At 34.5% G+C, this 16,337-nt stretch overlaps 2 protein-coding genes across 6 annotated transcripts in view; one reads left to right on the forward strand and one right to left on the reverse strand.

Moving 5' to 3' along the window:
* LOC127866769 (kelch-like protein 21) overlaps window positions 1-16,337 on the reverse strand; it is a 141,268-nt gene that overhangs the window by 28,328 nt on the left and 96,603 nt on the right. The window lies entirely within an intron of this gene.
* Window positions 7,823-16,337, forward strand: part of LOC127866782 (ADP-ribosylation factor-like protein 16) — a 15,071-nt gene continuing 6,556 nt past the window's right edge. The window contains exons 1-3 of the mRNA XM_052407588.1: window positions 7,823-7,964; window positions 10,188-10,249; window positions 15,852-15,971. Of these exons, the coding sequence (XP_052263548.1) occupies window positions 7,898-7,964; window positions 10,188-10,249; window positions 15,852-15,971 (249 nt within the window). The 5' untranslated portion in view covers window positions 7,823-7,897. The remainder of the gene's footprint in view (window positions 7,965-10,187; window positions 10,250-15,851; window positions 15,972-16,337) is intronic.

A 16,337-nucleotide genomic window follows, 5' to 3' on the forward strand; every position in this document is an offset into this window, starting at 1 on the left:
TGTTAAACAAAACCCTGATGAGTGAGCTTAGCTTTATTTCAGAATTGCCCTAATAAAGCTTTCAGGTGTGGAACTATGACGTTATTTTATTTATTTACGTCATGTAATTTTATGTTCATCCTGTTTGTCTGGTACAAGTGTCACCTTTTTAAAACTTATACAGATCATTATGAGAAAAATGCTTGGAGAAATTGAATACCAGTCCTGTAAAATCAAGGTTATGCCTATGATATGAGTGTGTGTTGATTTTGTGGGTAGACGATCCACGAATTAAAGATCCCAATGAATAATTATGCCCAATGCCAACCCGCGCCGGATCGAAAACAATAAATGCAATTTAAAGAAGACGACGTTTGATCAACAACTGATTAAACAAGTTTTTACACTTTTACACTTTTATTACTTTTATTTGTATTTGGTTCTGTGTCTTTGACCAAAGTTACTATTTTTATTGTATCAAGTTACATTTGTGTAATTCGTGGACACCGTATATTTCTAATATACATTGTAGAAAATAATGCAAAACTAAATAACACAAACTTTGCTCACATGCAACTAAATCAATACCAATAATAGTCGCACGTTCTCTAATTAGTGGCATTAAATGTAAGAACGGCATCAGTTTCAAATGTATAAGCACTTGTATTCTCTAATTTAAAGATTTTTTTGTAAAAACACATGCCCAATTTTAATCAAAGCAGCTTTTCCCCAATCAAAAGGGCCTTGGCATCATTTCACAAATAGGCCCACCTCTTGTACGTGACTCCCTCTAACCACCACGATTTATCGAGGACAAGTATTACAAACACATCTGACAGACCCAAATTGCAATTCTTTGTTGCTGTTGTTGCAAAAACAGGGTAAGCGTTAACTATAGAACTTTTTTTTGCTCAGCACGCAAACATGAACCAATCGCAGAAGCCTTTGGTTCAGGATTTCTTATCTGTGCTTAATAAATCTATCTGTATTTAAAACTAACCAAGAATTCTCTTTTATCAATCGGACATTTAACCTTAAAGAAGCCTTTTCACGTTTTGGTAAATTGTCAAAATTAAAAAGAATTGTTTCAGCCCTCGCAAATTTTCGTTGTAGTTACCTTTGTGAGGAAACTGAAATACTGAACATTTTCCCTGTTCTACAATATCGAGTATATGCATATTTTGATCATTTAAAAACCTGAAAAATATAAAGTGTTACAACGCAAAACGATTGAATAATTTGGTGAGTTCTGTTATTGTCGTTATTAAGTGTGACATACTACGAGGATTGCTTACATAAAGTATAAAATACATCATTCACTGTACGAGCACGGATGGCCGAGTGGTCTAAGTGTTATACCTTTACTTCAGGGGTCAGTGGTTCGAGGCCAGTTGAGAGTTCTTTTTTTTTGTTTCTTTAATTTTATTCTTGTTTTTTTTTTATTGGAGCTTATTAGATCCAATGTTTACATTGATCAATATAAAGCCTTTAATGACAAACTTCAATATCTGCCAAACTCTGTGAAAAGGCCCCTTTAAGAAGAGAGCCTAAAGACCCTATATCGCCCACCTGAGACAAATAGGTAAAACCTGTTTAGAGCAGAAATGTGTGATGTTTGTGTCATAACTGTAGTTTTAATCTAAGTTAAGTACTCTGTTTGACACAGATTTTATCTGGACTGCGCCGGCATAAGAGCAAATTAAAGTTTTTTCCATATATTTTTTTTTTGGTGGGGCCAATATTGACCACAAGGGCATGATTTTAACACACTAAGTTAGAAGAGGTCCACCATAAAACATTGAAACAAAAAATTAAAACCTCTTACCCTTGTTGTTAAAAAAGAAGATATTAAAAGTGTATGTAAATCATGTGACCGCTAAGACATGGTTTGTTTTGACCACATGGTCATTATGTAAACAATCCAATTAAGTAGAGAACTACCAAATAATTTTACACAACACATATTGAAACCCTGACCTTTTTAGTTTAAGAGAATATTTTTTCAGTTATTTATTATAAAACTATATAATATAAAGAAGTGAAACTCCAGCTGCTGGATCAGTATTGAATTTTCATTAAAACAATTAATTGGTCCTTTATTTAAGGCAAGTGACCGATTGCCCAACCAGTACAAAACAGCACAATACAAACCAACATATACACAAAATATGAATAAAGCTGGAGTCACCGCCTTGGAACGGTCAATGCAAAGCAGTATATAAATCTGTTCACCCCTGGGGTGTGGCCAGTTTTGACCCTAGGGACATAACTTGAATAAACTCAGCAAAAGACCAATATAAAATGTTACATGCCAAACAACAAAACTGTGGGTCTAGCATTTCCAGAAAAGATTTTTTTTTGTTTCTACTTTATAAGTAAAATGAATACATGTAAACCATAAGAGGAAGTCAATTTTGAACCCAGGAGCATGATTTTAACAAACTTGGTAAAGGACCACCAAATTATGTTAAACACAATTAGTAAACCCCTCGCCCTTGCAGTTGCCGAGAATATTTGAAAATTAATTACTATATAAGTCTACACAAATGGTGAGTCCCCTGAGGGTGCTTTGAAAAACTGTGTAGAAAATCACTATACCATGTTGCATTCCAAATACAAAACATATTGGCTTTGGGTTTGTAGAGAAGATTGTGTACCCTCGATTCAAGTCAATTAAAATAAAACTACATGAATTGTCATAGCATGTTTTAGCGTTCTTAAATATTGTTTATTGTTTAGAATATTATACTTTTTATTGTTTTCATTTATTTAATTTTGAATGAAATACTGAACCGCATATAACTATTTATAAGGTTTACACGTCGTTGAACTTAATCAGCAAATGTAAATTAGTATTACTTGGAATAGCGATCAAAGGTGCATGTATAGGAAAAACAACATTTCAAGCAAAAATAAAGCATGTCTTATTTTGAGGAGAGAAGCCAAAATAACTTTCACTGTAAGCTCTAACTGCCTTTTCTTCTTTGAAGTCAATATATTTTATAATACAATTTTCGTTTTTAACGTCGCAATTTTGGGATGTGAATAACAAATTAAACTCGACGTTAAAGGGGTCTTTTCACGTTTTGGTAAATTGACAAAATAAAAAAAGTTGTTTCAGATTCGCAAATGTTCATTTAAGTTATGATATTTGTAAGGAAACAGTAATACTGGGTATTTACCATGTTCTTAAATAGCCATTATATGCATCTTTTGACGATTTAAAAACCTGAAAATTATACAGCGTTGCAACGCGAAAGGATTTAATAATTTGGAAAGTTCTGTTGTTGTCGTTATATTTTATGAAACTACGAGGATTGCTTATATTAAGTATAAAATACATCATTTATTGGATGAGCACGGATGGCCGAGTGGTCTTATTGGTTGACTTTTACTCCAGGACTCCAGGGGTCAGTGGTTTGAGCCCTGTTTAGGGTTACTTTTTTCTTTTTTTAATTGTCTTCTTGATTTTTTACTGGAGCTTTTTAGATCCAATGTTTACATTTATCAATATAAAGCATTTAATGAATAAGTTAAAAAATGCCAAAATCTGTGAAAAGGCCCCTTTAATGACAAACTTCAATACATGCCAAAATCTGTGAAAAGGGCCCCTTAAATGCTTTTGGTGTGTCACTTCTATTCAGTTATGACTATTTGTATCAACTACACTGCGTAAAATGATAACGGATGTTATTTTACTTCACTTGTTTAAAAGAGATGATTTGACTATACGTTTAACATGTAGACTTGTACTTCGTAGCTTGCGACCCTAACCGGTACCGTTCGCAGAAACTTTGACCCGGATCCGCTGGTATTTTTTTTGACCCGCGGAATCGTTTTTTTGCGGGTACCCGTTTGAGCACTACTCTATATGTAAGGAAAACAATTAACCCCAGGAAGAGGCCAGTTTTGACCACAGAGGCTTTATTGGAACCAAATTTGTAGAGGATAGTCAAACATTGGTTGTCATTAAATATTAAACCCCTAATCCTTGTTATATACCATGTAAGTCTATACAAATCACGTGGCCCCTGGGCACATTTAGAAGAGGACCACTGAACAAAGTTACCCACCAAATATTAAACCTCTGACACTTGTTTCACAGAGGACTTTTTTTTCATTTTTAAACCTAAGTCCTGTAACCTTTATAGTATGCAACTGACCAGAACCATTGGAACAACTTTCAAAGAGAATCATCCAAGGATTATTGCTATGAAGTTTTGTTAAAATCTGTCAAGCAGTCAAGGGGACGTTGTCGCTTAAGGTAGCGCACCTCTAATGATTTCCCGCGATTTCTTCGAAGGTTGAAGAGCCTACTATTAGGTGCCGTAGCCTAGTGGTTAAGGCGATAGACTAGAAATCTTTTGGGATATTCCCGCGCAGGTTCGAGTCCTGCCGACGACGTATACTTTTTTGCGACGCGTTTTATTTATTTTCTAGCGTAATTTGATTTAATATGGCATATAAGCTATATTTATTGTTAAATATGTTGCAATTTTTATGCACATTCTTCAATTATTAAAATTTAAACAACGTTATGGCGAAATTGGGTGATTTACTGTTGAAAATACGAACCATGCATGTTGCATTTTTATTTTTATTTCAAAAAGTAAACGGTAAATCTGTCTATTTCTTGGTATTTTTGCTGTATATAGTGTTTCTATAAAAACTAAGTTAAAAATATGACTTAAATGATACTATTATGAATTTTATGACACTTTGTTTTTAACCGACCCAATTTTTACTTGGCTGAAATCACTTGCATTTCATGGCGCTCTTCCATAGATAAAAATTTGTAAAAAATAAATGTCTGTAAAAGAATACTTATTTCATCCTGTTTAAACTTTAAACACCTTTACAGTATCTGTACACACCAACTACATGCCCATATTTGGAAATTTGAATGAATTATGGAACTTTTATATACTCCAGGGGTGAAAATAAACTGGACAAAAGCCGAGCGTGGGGGTGGTTTTGAAAAAATCGGTATATTTTTTTAAAAAGCATGGAAAGCCTACCTACAAATTTGCATGTAGTTCAGTGAAATGATGCTGATTAAGAAAATAATTACTTAGATTATATTTGGATATGTGCCCATTAGAGGTGCGCTACCTTGAAGAAACCTTTTCGCACACAAGGACTGAGGGACAACGGAAAATACAGTATCCGTAAAGTTTGCATTGAGCACTAAGTGCTCAGTTGAGCTAAAAAAAACTAAGAAAAGGAGTACTATTCAATGTTACACACATCAGTGTTAAACCTCTGACCTTTGGATTTTCAGGAAAGAAAATTTTTGAAGTTATTTACTATGCGACCTATGGAAAAACACAAGTTTTGACAAATTTAAAAAAAGACCGGAAATTTCGAACAGTCGCACTGAAAGTTCTTTGAAAGGGGACATAAAATTCAGCGAACCTAAAATAACAATAACACACAAATGAAACACACGTAAACTGAACTATATTGAATAACTTTGCATTCAAAAGGGAGTAAAAGTGGCAATAGTCTATCCAATATGAATGAGAATAGTCTAACATGTTATATATAAGCTTAATCTATTACTAAAAAGTTTTTTTCTAAGATTAAAAAAATCTCAAAAAGGCAAAGAAAAAGGTGACAAAATTAGTAAATTTGTTGAAATAAGTGTTGTAAAATTAATATACTAGTATCCTATGATAAACAATAATAACGTTATATTTTAATCACCTGAATGCTGGTTACTATAATGTTTATTTACCTTCTTGAAGAGAGTTGATAGAATTTATATATGTGAAATAAGATAGCCACAGGGTGATGCCAGCTCAACCCTCGGGGAATGATCTTAACATATCATGTAGATCACAAAATATTAAACCCCTAACCCTTGCAGTTTCAGACAATAAAATTGTTAAAGTTATTTACTATAACCTCGTGTTCATTGTGTGACCACAAAAATTTTGCTTGATTCAAACTCAGGGGCATGATTTGAATAATCATTGCACATCACTATCGGATGTCACACATCAAAGCTGTGGGCCTTGTGGTTTTAGAGACAGTTTTTACAGTTGTTTTGCTATAAAACTCAATATAAATATTTTACCCTCAGGATGGGGCAAATTTGAACCCAGTGGCATGAATTGAACAAACTAGGTAAAGTAACATTATACAACATGTCAAATACCAAACCTCTGGACCTTGCAGTTTCAGAGAATAATTTATGTTTTTGCAATGAACATAAGGAAAACAAGTTACTCCTAGGGCATTGCCAGATTTGATCCCTGGGCATGATATGAGCAAACTTGCTGGAGAACTACCATATGATGTAACATGCCAAATGCATTTAGCCAACCTCGCAGCCATGCGGTTTCAGAATAGGTATTACTTTGTTCATATAATAAAAACTAATATGTACGAGTAAGTGGCCAATTTTGACCCCAGGTGCATGATTTGAACTAAGTTGGTAGGAGACCACTTTACGATGTAACATGCCAAATACCAAATCTCTGGGCCTTGTGGTTTTAGAGATTTAACAAGTTTTCATTGGATAAATATAAGGAAAATAAGCGAGTCTCACGGCATGACCTATTTTGATCCCAGGGAAGGATTTGAACTTACGCAGTAGAGGACCCCCATACCATATTATATGCAAAGTGCCTAACCTGTGGGCCTTACGGTTTCAGAGAAGCCTTTTAAAGTTTTTAGTTTTTACCATATACAATTAGGAGTACAAATAATCCCTAGGGTAAGACAATGCAATTCTTAGGGACATGATTTGAACAAACCTAATAGAGGACCATGATTTCATTTAAGCCAAATACTAAACCTTTGGACCTTGCGCTTGCAGAGATTTTTTAACACTTTCACAATATACATGTTAATATAAGAAAAACAAATAACCCAAGGATGGAGCCAATTTTGACCCAGTGGTATTGTTTGAACAAACTTGGTATCGGACCACCAAATTATGTTACAACCCAAATATTAAACCCTTGAATCGCGGTGTGCTTTCCAAGATTTTTTTTTAGGCATTTACGATATAAGTCAATATAAAGAATGTGACCCCTGGGCTTGGTTACCTACATATCTACATATGCAGAAGAAAGGAAAGATATAAAGACTGAAGCCTTGGATCATTCATTTTAACATTGTTATAATCTGCCAAGCAGTTAAGCAGGAGATGTTTCAATAAAAAATTGACACAAGACATTGCACAAAAACAACTATGTGTTGTGTGATTAAAACTATCACAATAACTGTCTAGAGTATACATGAACTTCTTTCCATTGCAGACACTATGCGAATGATAAAAAAATTATTGTTTAATATTTAGCAGCAAATAAATTCATTAAAAAAACTTATGCAAACCTCCTTATGAGCATTTCGAAATTCCAGGTGATTAAAAAGTTTACTAATTACACACTCGAATTGGAAAATATTAGTGAAAAGAACACGGGTGAGTGGGACATGCTAGTGTTCTGGTGGTCATGGGTGTGAGCCCAGCTAGAGAAACTTAAGCAAACCAGTGTAGCCGTGCTGTTTGCTGAATAGACCTGCTGTGCAGTCAGAAAAGAAAAACAACATGCTAATTGAAACGATAGCCATATGACATGCACGCATTCCAATCAATCAATTAATGAATGCATTTGTCATGTTCAAAGAACGTCTTTGACTTTAAATTGTAGGTTTATTTGTACAATCATACAGTGAGGTAAAAAGTATCAAAAGGACACAACAACGAAACCTTTTAAGTTCCATAACCAGTCTTAACTTGATGCAGTGATACAAGACTTTGTTGACATAATCGTCAAGCATTCAAGGGAGCTAATATCTAACATCACATGGTTGCCTCCCGTGATGGTAAATATTTACACAAGGGAGATCACTCAGAGATGTTAACTCGCGAAACGGAGAAGCGACGATTGTTTAATCAAAATAGGAAATGTCTTTGATATTAGGGGCAACCGGCTCTGGGAAAACTCTTATATTAAAACGGCTTGAAATAGCTTGTATCTTTTGAAAGGATTTTCTTGTTTTTAATAGCCATTTTCCAATAACAATATTCGTACCACGGTTCATTCGTAACTATGTTAGGGTTCGAACTAGGTTGCAATTTGAAGTTTCGAAAAATATAACTCTTATTATTATTTTAAACGAAATATTGAACGATAGTTGTTTTTTTCGTTTCAAATCGCTACAGTTTGATATGATCGTATGAAATAATCACCTTTCCTCACAACTTTAATTAGCCCTCGATCGGTCACTGTCGGCTCGGGTACTACTTACATGTACCCCAGGTACTCTTAAGTATACTTACATGTACCCTGGGTACGGTAAATATACTAAAACGTAACCGGGAAATGTAACGCTAAATCGGTCTTTGTCGGCTACTTTTGGAAATTTATTATATTCACATGTATGTCAATTTTCTGTAAGATGGCCTCTATATTAGCGGAACTCATACTCAAAAAGCATGTCAGGTTTTTTTTCCACTTTTTGGGAAGATAGCCCATGGCTTTGGAATTGGGAATTTTATCGGCATTTTCATGATATTGGGAAAACAAATTCATTAGCCTTTTTTTTTCCAAATGAAAAGTCCGCTGATTAGGGATATACTTAATTTGCTATAACTTTTTATAATCATTCAAATTAAAAGAACAAAATCATGTAATACTTTGTTAGATGTAATTGAATTAAAATTGAGATAAAATACGCATTAGACACTTTCTAAAAAAAAAAACAAAAAAAAAACTTTTATTTTGGAAATAGGGAATTTTTTGCCACATTTTGGGAAAAAAGTATACTTTTTGGGATTGGGAACATAGCCGAATTTCGGATTTAAAATTGGGCCAAAATAAATCTGCATGTTGATGTAGTTTTGTTAAAAGAGAAGTTTTTTTAAGATAATCGGTAGCGCGTTTTACGACATCGGATTTTGGGCAGGAATATAACTAGAGTACAGTCTAAAATCGACCGGGTACGATTAAGTATATTTACCGTACCCGGGTACATGTAAGTATACTTAAGAGTACCCGGGGTACATGTAAGTAGTACCCAAGCCGACAATGACCAATCAAGCTTAATTAGCATGTCATTAACTTTAGCCTTTACTGGCTTTAGTTTAGGATATCCTCAACAATTTCCAAAATATGTAAGGTTCAATTTTAATTGATAACGCCAGATATTAACAACCACAAAAGATCGGAAATCAATAAATTTTACCCCAGATGTATTTAACCGATCTTAAAGGGGCCTTTTCACAGATTTTGGCATTTTTTTAACTTATTCATTAAATGCTTTATATTGATAAATGTAAACATTGGATCGTAAAAGCTCCAGTAAAAAATCAAGAATAAAATTAAAAAAAGGAAAAGAACATTGCCCGGAGCAGGTTTCGAACCAGTGACTCCTGGAGTCCTGCCAGAGTCCTGAAGTAAAAACGCTTTAACCTACTGAGCTATTCCGCCGAGAACACATATTAAACGTATTTTATACCTTATATAAGCAATCTTCGTAGTTTCAGAAAATTTAACGACAAAAACAGAACTCTCCAAATTATTCAATCGTTTCGCGTTGCAACGCTTTATAATTTTTAGGTTTTAAAATTGTCAAAAGATGCATATAATGGCTTTATTAGAGCATGGTAAATGTTCAGTATTACTGTTTCCTCACAAATATCATAACCAAAACGAAAATTTGCGAATCTGAAACAACTTTTTTCAATTTTGTCAATTTACCAAAGCGTGAAAAAATCCCTTTAAATAGTCTTCCCAAGCCTCGGGGTCTCTTTTGAGCCTTGAATTTCTCTGACCAAAGCAACGATTTACAACCACAGGGAATTCCTGTGGCTCTTATTCTCTTCTTCTTGCTTCTTCTGATACAGCACTCCTTCTTAATCGAAAATTTTGTGCCGAACTATACTATCTATACTATACAAGATATAAAGTGGATTTTAAAAGCTTTCAAATTTATTATTTTTACCACCATTTACATGTAATAGAAATCGATGTACAAGTATGCTTTCTTAATGAAGCCAAAACATCCGTATACTGATACATACTTAGGTATTGTTATCTCACAAGTTGATTGTCCCATATAAAAAGAAATGCAACCTTAATATGCCTATGTTTGCTCATGATACTTTCTCCAGGTGCAACAGACTGAAACAAACTAACACAGATTCATATATATTTTTGTTCATTACTTGTGTACCATTTCTTAACCGTTCTCAGCAGCCTTTGCAAAAAATGGACTAGACTTCCATTTCGAAGAAATGCCTACAACTATTTCAACGGTTTGTTTTAAAATAAATATATATTTATAAATACTAGTATCAGTCTTCAAACAAATTGATTTTGTACGACTAGCGTTGTGTGCTACTCACAATAAATTTTTCATAGCCAAAACAGATTACTTCAATTTAATTTCAATTTTTCTTATGGTAAAGAGCAACAAAATGGTAATTATTAAATAAGTAATTACGGGTAACTGATGTAAATAAAGTAAACATTTATTCCTCTAGACTACATTTTATAAATGGAATTTATTACACAAACTTTGTGGATGTAAGTATTTCACTTTAATGCTAACATTTGTTATTTAACTGGTAAGTTTACTAGCTTAAAGAAATGTTACCCTTGCAAATAGTGGACTTGGCCTAAAAGCTAATGGGCTTAATTGACTGTTGAAATGAAATCAAATTTGAATTTGTGCCTGTATTTTTATCCCCTGCCATAGGCGAAGGGATATTGTTTGGGCGTTGTCTGTCTTTCCGTCCTTCCGGCACTTTTGTGTCCGGAGCCATATCTTAGAAGTGCTTTGGGGGATTTCCTTGAAACTTGGTATGAGTATATATAAGAATAAGAGAATAATGCATGCCAAATGGCATTGTGCACCATCTGATAATAACGGAGTAATGGCCCCTTGTATCTTGAAAAAATGCTTTTTTTTGTGTGTCCGGAGCCATATCTTGGAAGTGCTTTGACAGATTTCATTGAAACTTTGTATGTATGAGTACAGCGTTTTTTTTCCTTCTTTAACTAGTACCGGGGAACGGTACCTTTCCCAAAGCCTACCGGAGGCTTCCCAATTTTAGCACCGGACCTTTCCCAATCTCGATATCTACCGTTCCGAACGATTTTAGGTGCCGTTCCCAATAGCCAGTGCCTTTTATTTTCGCTGGAAATATCTTTTGATATTGTCGAGCCTTTCATTTTCGGCCATTTATTTTCGCCGGACATTGTTGCGTAGAAAGTAAACAAAACTTTTCAAATGGGGCGCAACTCTAACCGCTGTGTAAAATGTGAATGGATTACATAACCGCGACGAGTGATCGATATTTCCCGTGAAAGAATTCCATCGCTAAGACCAGTCTTCCTTACATCAATAAACTTTCTCAACACTAATTTTTCGTTGACATTAAAAAAAAACGTAACCGTATTGAGTTAAATGCGCATATTACTTCTATGTATAGTTTTTTAAGTGTTAAATCCGGACAGTAACTATTCGGATACGGATATAAACAAATAAAAGTTTAACATAAAATTAAAAATAATGAGACATGGGTGTAAAATCCTATAGTTATTTACAACATATACATAAGCATTTAATGGCAGATGATCTTAATATCTTATTTGATGATTTGAAAAAAAAATCAAAACAAAATATAAGACTTACCTTTGAAAATTATTGTTAAAGCATTCCACTCTAAAAACTCATTTTGGTTACGTGTGACTGTTCTCACTGTCTATTGTTAAAAGATGTCAAACCAGTACAAGATCCATTGTTGTTGTTTTTGTTTAGTTTTTAAGTTTTTAATTTAACTCACAAGAAACATTGCAGGGCTTGTAAGACTTTAAAGGGCAAAAACAAAATTATTAATATTATTTTTTATGCAACCTCAGTGCTTATGCCAATCACTGGAAGATATTTTTTTCCAATTGACGGGCACATCCTAACTGAAGTGGCAATAACACAATTTTCACATGACATGATACGATAGTCAAAATATCATAACCGTACTGTAGTTTTTCTGTCAAAACCTAGAGTTTAAAATGCTTTGTGATGCAGAATATAGCCCCTAATGATAGATTACATTCATTTTAAAGGTTCCCCATTCATCAATTTTGCGACTCAAATTTTTCCCAATTCATTGATTTCGCGACTCGTTTTTTTCCCAATTTGAAGATTTCACGACTCGAAAAATTCCCAATTGTAGGGGTACAGGTACCTTTCCCCTTTGGGGAAAAAAACGCTGGAGTATATATATGGATAAGAGGATGATGCACGTTGGCGTTGTCCATCCGTCCAGAAAACTTTTGTGTCCACAGGGCTCGACAATAACTTTTAAGGCCACTTGTCCAGTCGGACAAGTAGACCATAATTTCACTTGTCCTGACCAAAAAACAACTTGTCCTGAACATTATATCTTTATTCTGCTCAGTACTTTGCAAAATAATGAAATAATACAAAATGCTCAAATCATAAAGACTTGAATCACTCAAAATACATGTAAACATAATTGTAGGCAATTTTAATACAAAAAGAACTGACTAGAATAACAGGAAAACTCAAGATTATTGATTTTTAAACATTATACAAAGCCATAATACCTGACAAAAACTTGTGTTTTGCCAACATCAAACAAAAAATGTTAAAAGTGATGTATATGTACAGTACTTAACTGATATTTACAAAAAAAATCATTCTATACATAGGGAGGACGTCACTACGTTAATTGTCTGTAAGATCGGTGTGTACCGGTGTCGTAAAATGCATATTCTTTACAAGGGAGAATATTCTTGTTATCTTGGCAAAGAAAAAAATGTTAAGGGTTGCTTCCCTTGTGAACAGTTCAGTGTAGTACATGTATCACATGGAACTATCAGAATATCTCGGGCTTCGACGATTAAACGTGTACAAAATATACTCGGAAAAGTTGAGTGATATCTCCACAGAAATAATGGCTTTAAAGGCATTTTTTCTAAGTTATGCAATTATAATGACCACTTGTCCCGTCGGACTAGCAAATTTCTTTATTTACTTGTCCGGACTAACAATTTGGTTGTCCCGGACAGTCGGACTACCTTTAATGTCGAGCCCTGGTCCAGAAGTATAATGGCGGGGGATATCAATTCGACGAATTTGCTTGTTTTCATTTGTAATCCAAGGTCTTCAATCCACTCATTGAGCATTCAGGTGGTCTTTCCCAAAGATACTAAGCATGGGTTGTACCAAGTTATCAGTCTAAAAGCACTTGTTTGAATATATCACGTATACTGATAATCAAGATTTTGAAATTATAATACTTTGGTTGAATCAATATTTATTTATAATACAAAAAAACTGTGTCCTGTTTAATTAGTTGTGTTATTTCACTAGACAGTCCATCTATTGTGATATTTCTAAGCGTAATGTTTCATTCTGCTTTAGAAAAGTATAGTTGTCACTTAAAATTCTTGCCACTTCAAAAACACTGCATAACTTTATTATCCCCACGCTTTTTGAAAAGCGTGGGGATATTGTGGTTATCTCCGCCGTCCGTCTGTCTGTCCGTCCTGGCCACTATCTCCTTCTACACTATAAGCACTAGAACCTTAAAACTTACACACATGGTACAGGTAGCTATGAGCATATGTTCGACCCTGCACTATTCGGAATTTTGATCTGACCCCTGGGTCAAAAGTTATGGGGGTTTGGGTGGGGCCAAGTCAAAGATTTTCACTTATTTTTATGCCCCCAGTATGGTGCATTGGCCATAACTTTTGCAATATTGAAGGTAGCAACTTGATATTTGGCATGCATGTGTATCTCATGGAGCTGCACATTTTGAGTGGCTAAAGGTTAAGGTCAAGGTCATCCTTCAAGGTCAAAGGTAAAAAAAAACAAATTCAAGGGAAGTAATAAGCTTTAAAGGTAGGTAAGTAACTAATCTGCCAAATGATATAAAAAAAAAATCAAAGCGGTGCATAGAGTTACACAATAGTGGCGCAGAGATGTATGTAGTATTCAATTGTTTGTGTTAACTCATCTGTGAAATGGTTTAGCTCATCCATCTAATGTTTATACAAGGGATTATAAAATATTGGTGGAAAGGGACATCTGTATATGAGAAAAGAGATAGAATGAAGTCAAGCATTAAAAGCATGAGAAACTCATGGAATAGAGCCTCAAGAATCTATAACAGGGCTGAAACTTTCACTTTGTTCAATTACAACTTTAGACTCATTACTTAAAATCTGTCAAAATGTTCAAGTGGGAAAAATGTGAGAAACCATTTAAAGCAAGATGGACTTTGAACAGGCACATCACAGACAGACATGAAATTCAACATATTCATTGTTGTGTACAAGATTGCGATAGAAAATTTCTGAGACGCTACTATTTAGTCAACCATTTAACCTCAATACATAACTTTTCCAAAACAGAAGCAAGAAGATTGACTATAAGAGAGCATGTTCAGCCATCTCATAAGTCATTCCAATTAGGATGACATGTACATAATTGACTACAGTGAAGTTATTTCATTATAAGATTTGTTAGAAGAGCAGGATGAGGAGGAGAAATAAGGGTATAGATTTTCACTCATTTTTATGCCCCCGGTAGGGTGGCATATAGCAGTTGAACTGTCCGTCAGTCAGTATGTCAGTCTGTCTGTCTGTCCGAAATAACTTTAACATTAGCCATAACTTTTTAAATATTGAAGATAGCACCTTGATATTTGGCATGCATGTGTATCTCATGGAGCTGCACATTTTGAGTGGTAAAATTTCAAGGTCAACATCATCCTTCAAGGTCTAGGGTCGAAAAAACAATGTCAAGGGAAGTAATAAGCTTTAAATGGACATAGTTATCTGACATACCCACGTATATATTTTTGTTAAATAAATTAAAGCGGCGCAGTAGGCGGCATTGTGTTTCTGACAAACACATTGTGGTAAAAGGTCAAGGTCATCCTTTACAGTCTACGGTAAATAATACAGATTTAAGGGAAGTAATAAGCTTTAAAAAGGGAGAAAATTATTCAATATTGAACATAGCCACTTTATATATTTGGCATGCATGTGTATCTCATGGAGCTGCACATTTTGAGTGGTGAATCTACAATCACGGTAGTGGCTTTTAATTATTTGCTACTAAAAATAGAGATTTGTTACAGACAATTATTTTCAAGGGAACTAATTTATATAATTATAAATCTCATATTATATATTTTCTTACCAAGAATTGAAGTTATTTTCACAATTACTGTACAGATTTATTAATTTGATTATTTATAACCCAAATGATTGATTTTTCAAAGTTTTTTTTTAAATGATATAATTATAATTTCTTTCATGTTCATTACATACCTGTGGACTTATGTCCATAGATACATGATCAACTCTGGCTATGATATATGAAAAAGAAAAAAACAAAAAACTGGCTATGATCTCTTTTAAACCACAGGCCTTGGTTGTCAGTGATGTCTGACATGGTCATGATTGACTGTGAGACCCCCCCCCCCCCCTCCCCCCCCCGGGTTGGATTGGACAAAATTCAAGGGAAGTAATAACCTTTAAAGGGAGATGATTTCTATACTTGCCAAATGATAAATAGAAATTTTATTTCAATGCTGCGCTGTAGGGGCCATTGTGTTTCTGACAAACACATCTCTTGTTTAGGTTATTTTACATTAACTTTTACACCAAATTACTTCACATTTACACTGAACATCTCTTATGACAATACGGTCAATCTCAACTATGCATGGCCCCATAACCAACTCTGGGGCGCCCCTGAGTCAAACATGCACCGTGGGGATACGTGTCGGCCTCTGCTGCGCCATTTCTAGTTCTGAATTATCTTAAGAAGCAAAAACAAGGATACATTAATATTTATTGTTGCCCTGATTTCAGGTGGGCACAAACCTGGTGACAGTGCCAGTAGGTCGCAGGCAGGAGGTCACAGTGAGGGAGCTGGGAGGTTGTATGGGGCCCATCTGGAAGAACTACTTGACAGACTCTAACTCACTTATGGTACGAAATAGTGATGGCTCTGATCTACTCATCAGAGTGATACACAATGTAACATTTTAGTAATAATAGGTCAACATTTACATCCTTACTTAGGTAATGATTCAGAACAGGTTGCTTCTCCAGTCGTCTATTTTACCACAAACCCTTAAGCCCTACTGTAGTACTCTTTGAATCTGTTGTTTTTCAAATTCTAAGATTTTAAGAGGGTTTGGGGAAGGGGCTTATTATGTTTCTTTCTCTTAATCACTGTACTTAAATTTGTTTGGCTTTCTTTGGGAAAATGCAAATGTTGCTGATGCACCATGTTCCTTCCTTACCCTCCCTGCTTTCTCTCAGGTAACATCTACACATCATCCTTCCTTACCC

The sequence above is a fragment of the Dreissena polymorpha genome, chromosome 2, assembly GCF_020536995.1.
Source record: "Dreissena polymorpha isolate Duluth1 chromosome 2, UMN_Dpol_1.0, whole genome shotgun sequence".
NCBI classification, from domain to species: domain Eukaryota; kingdom Metazoa; phylum Mollusca; class Bivalvia; order Myida; family Dreissenidae; genus Dreissena; species Dreissena polymorpha.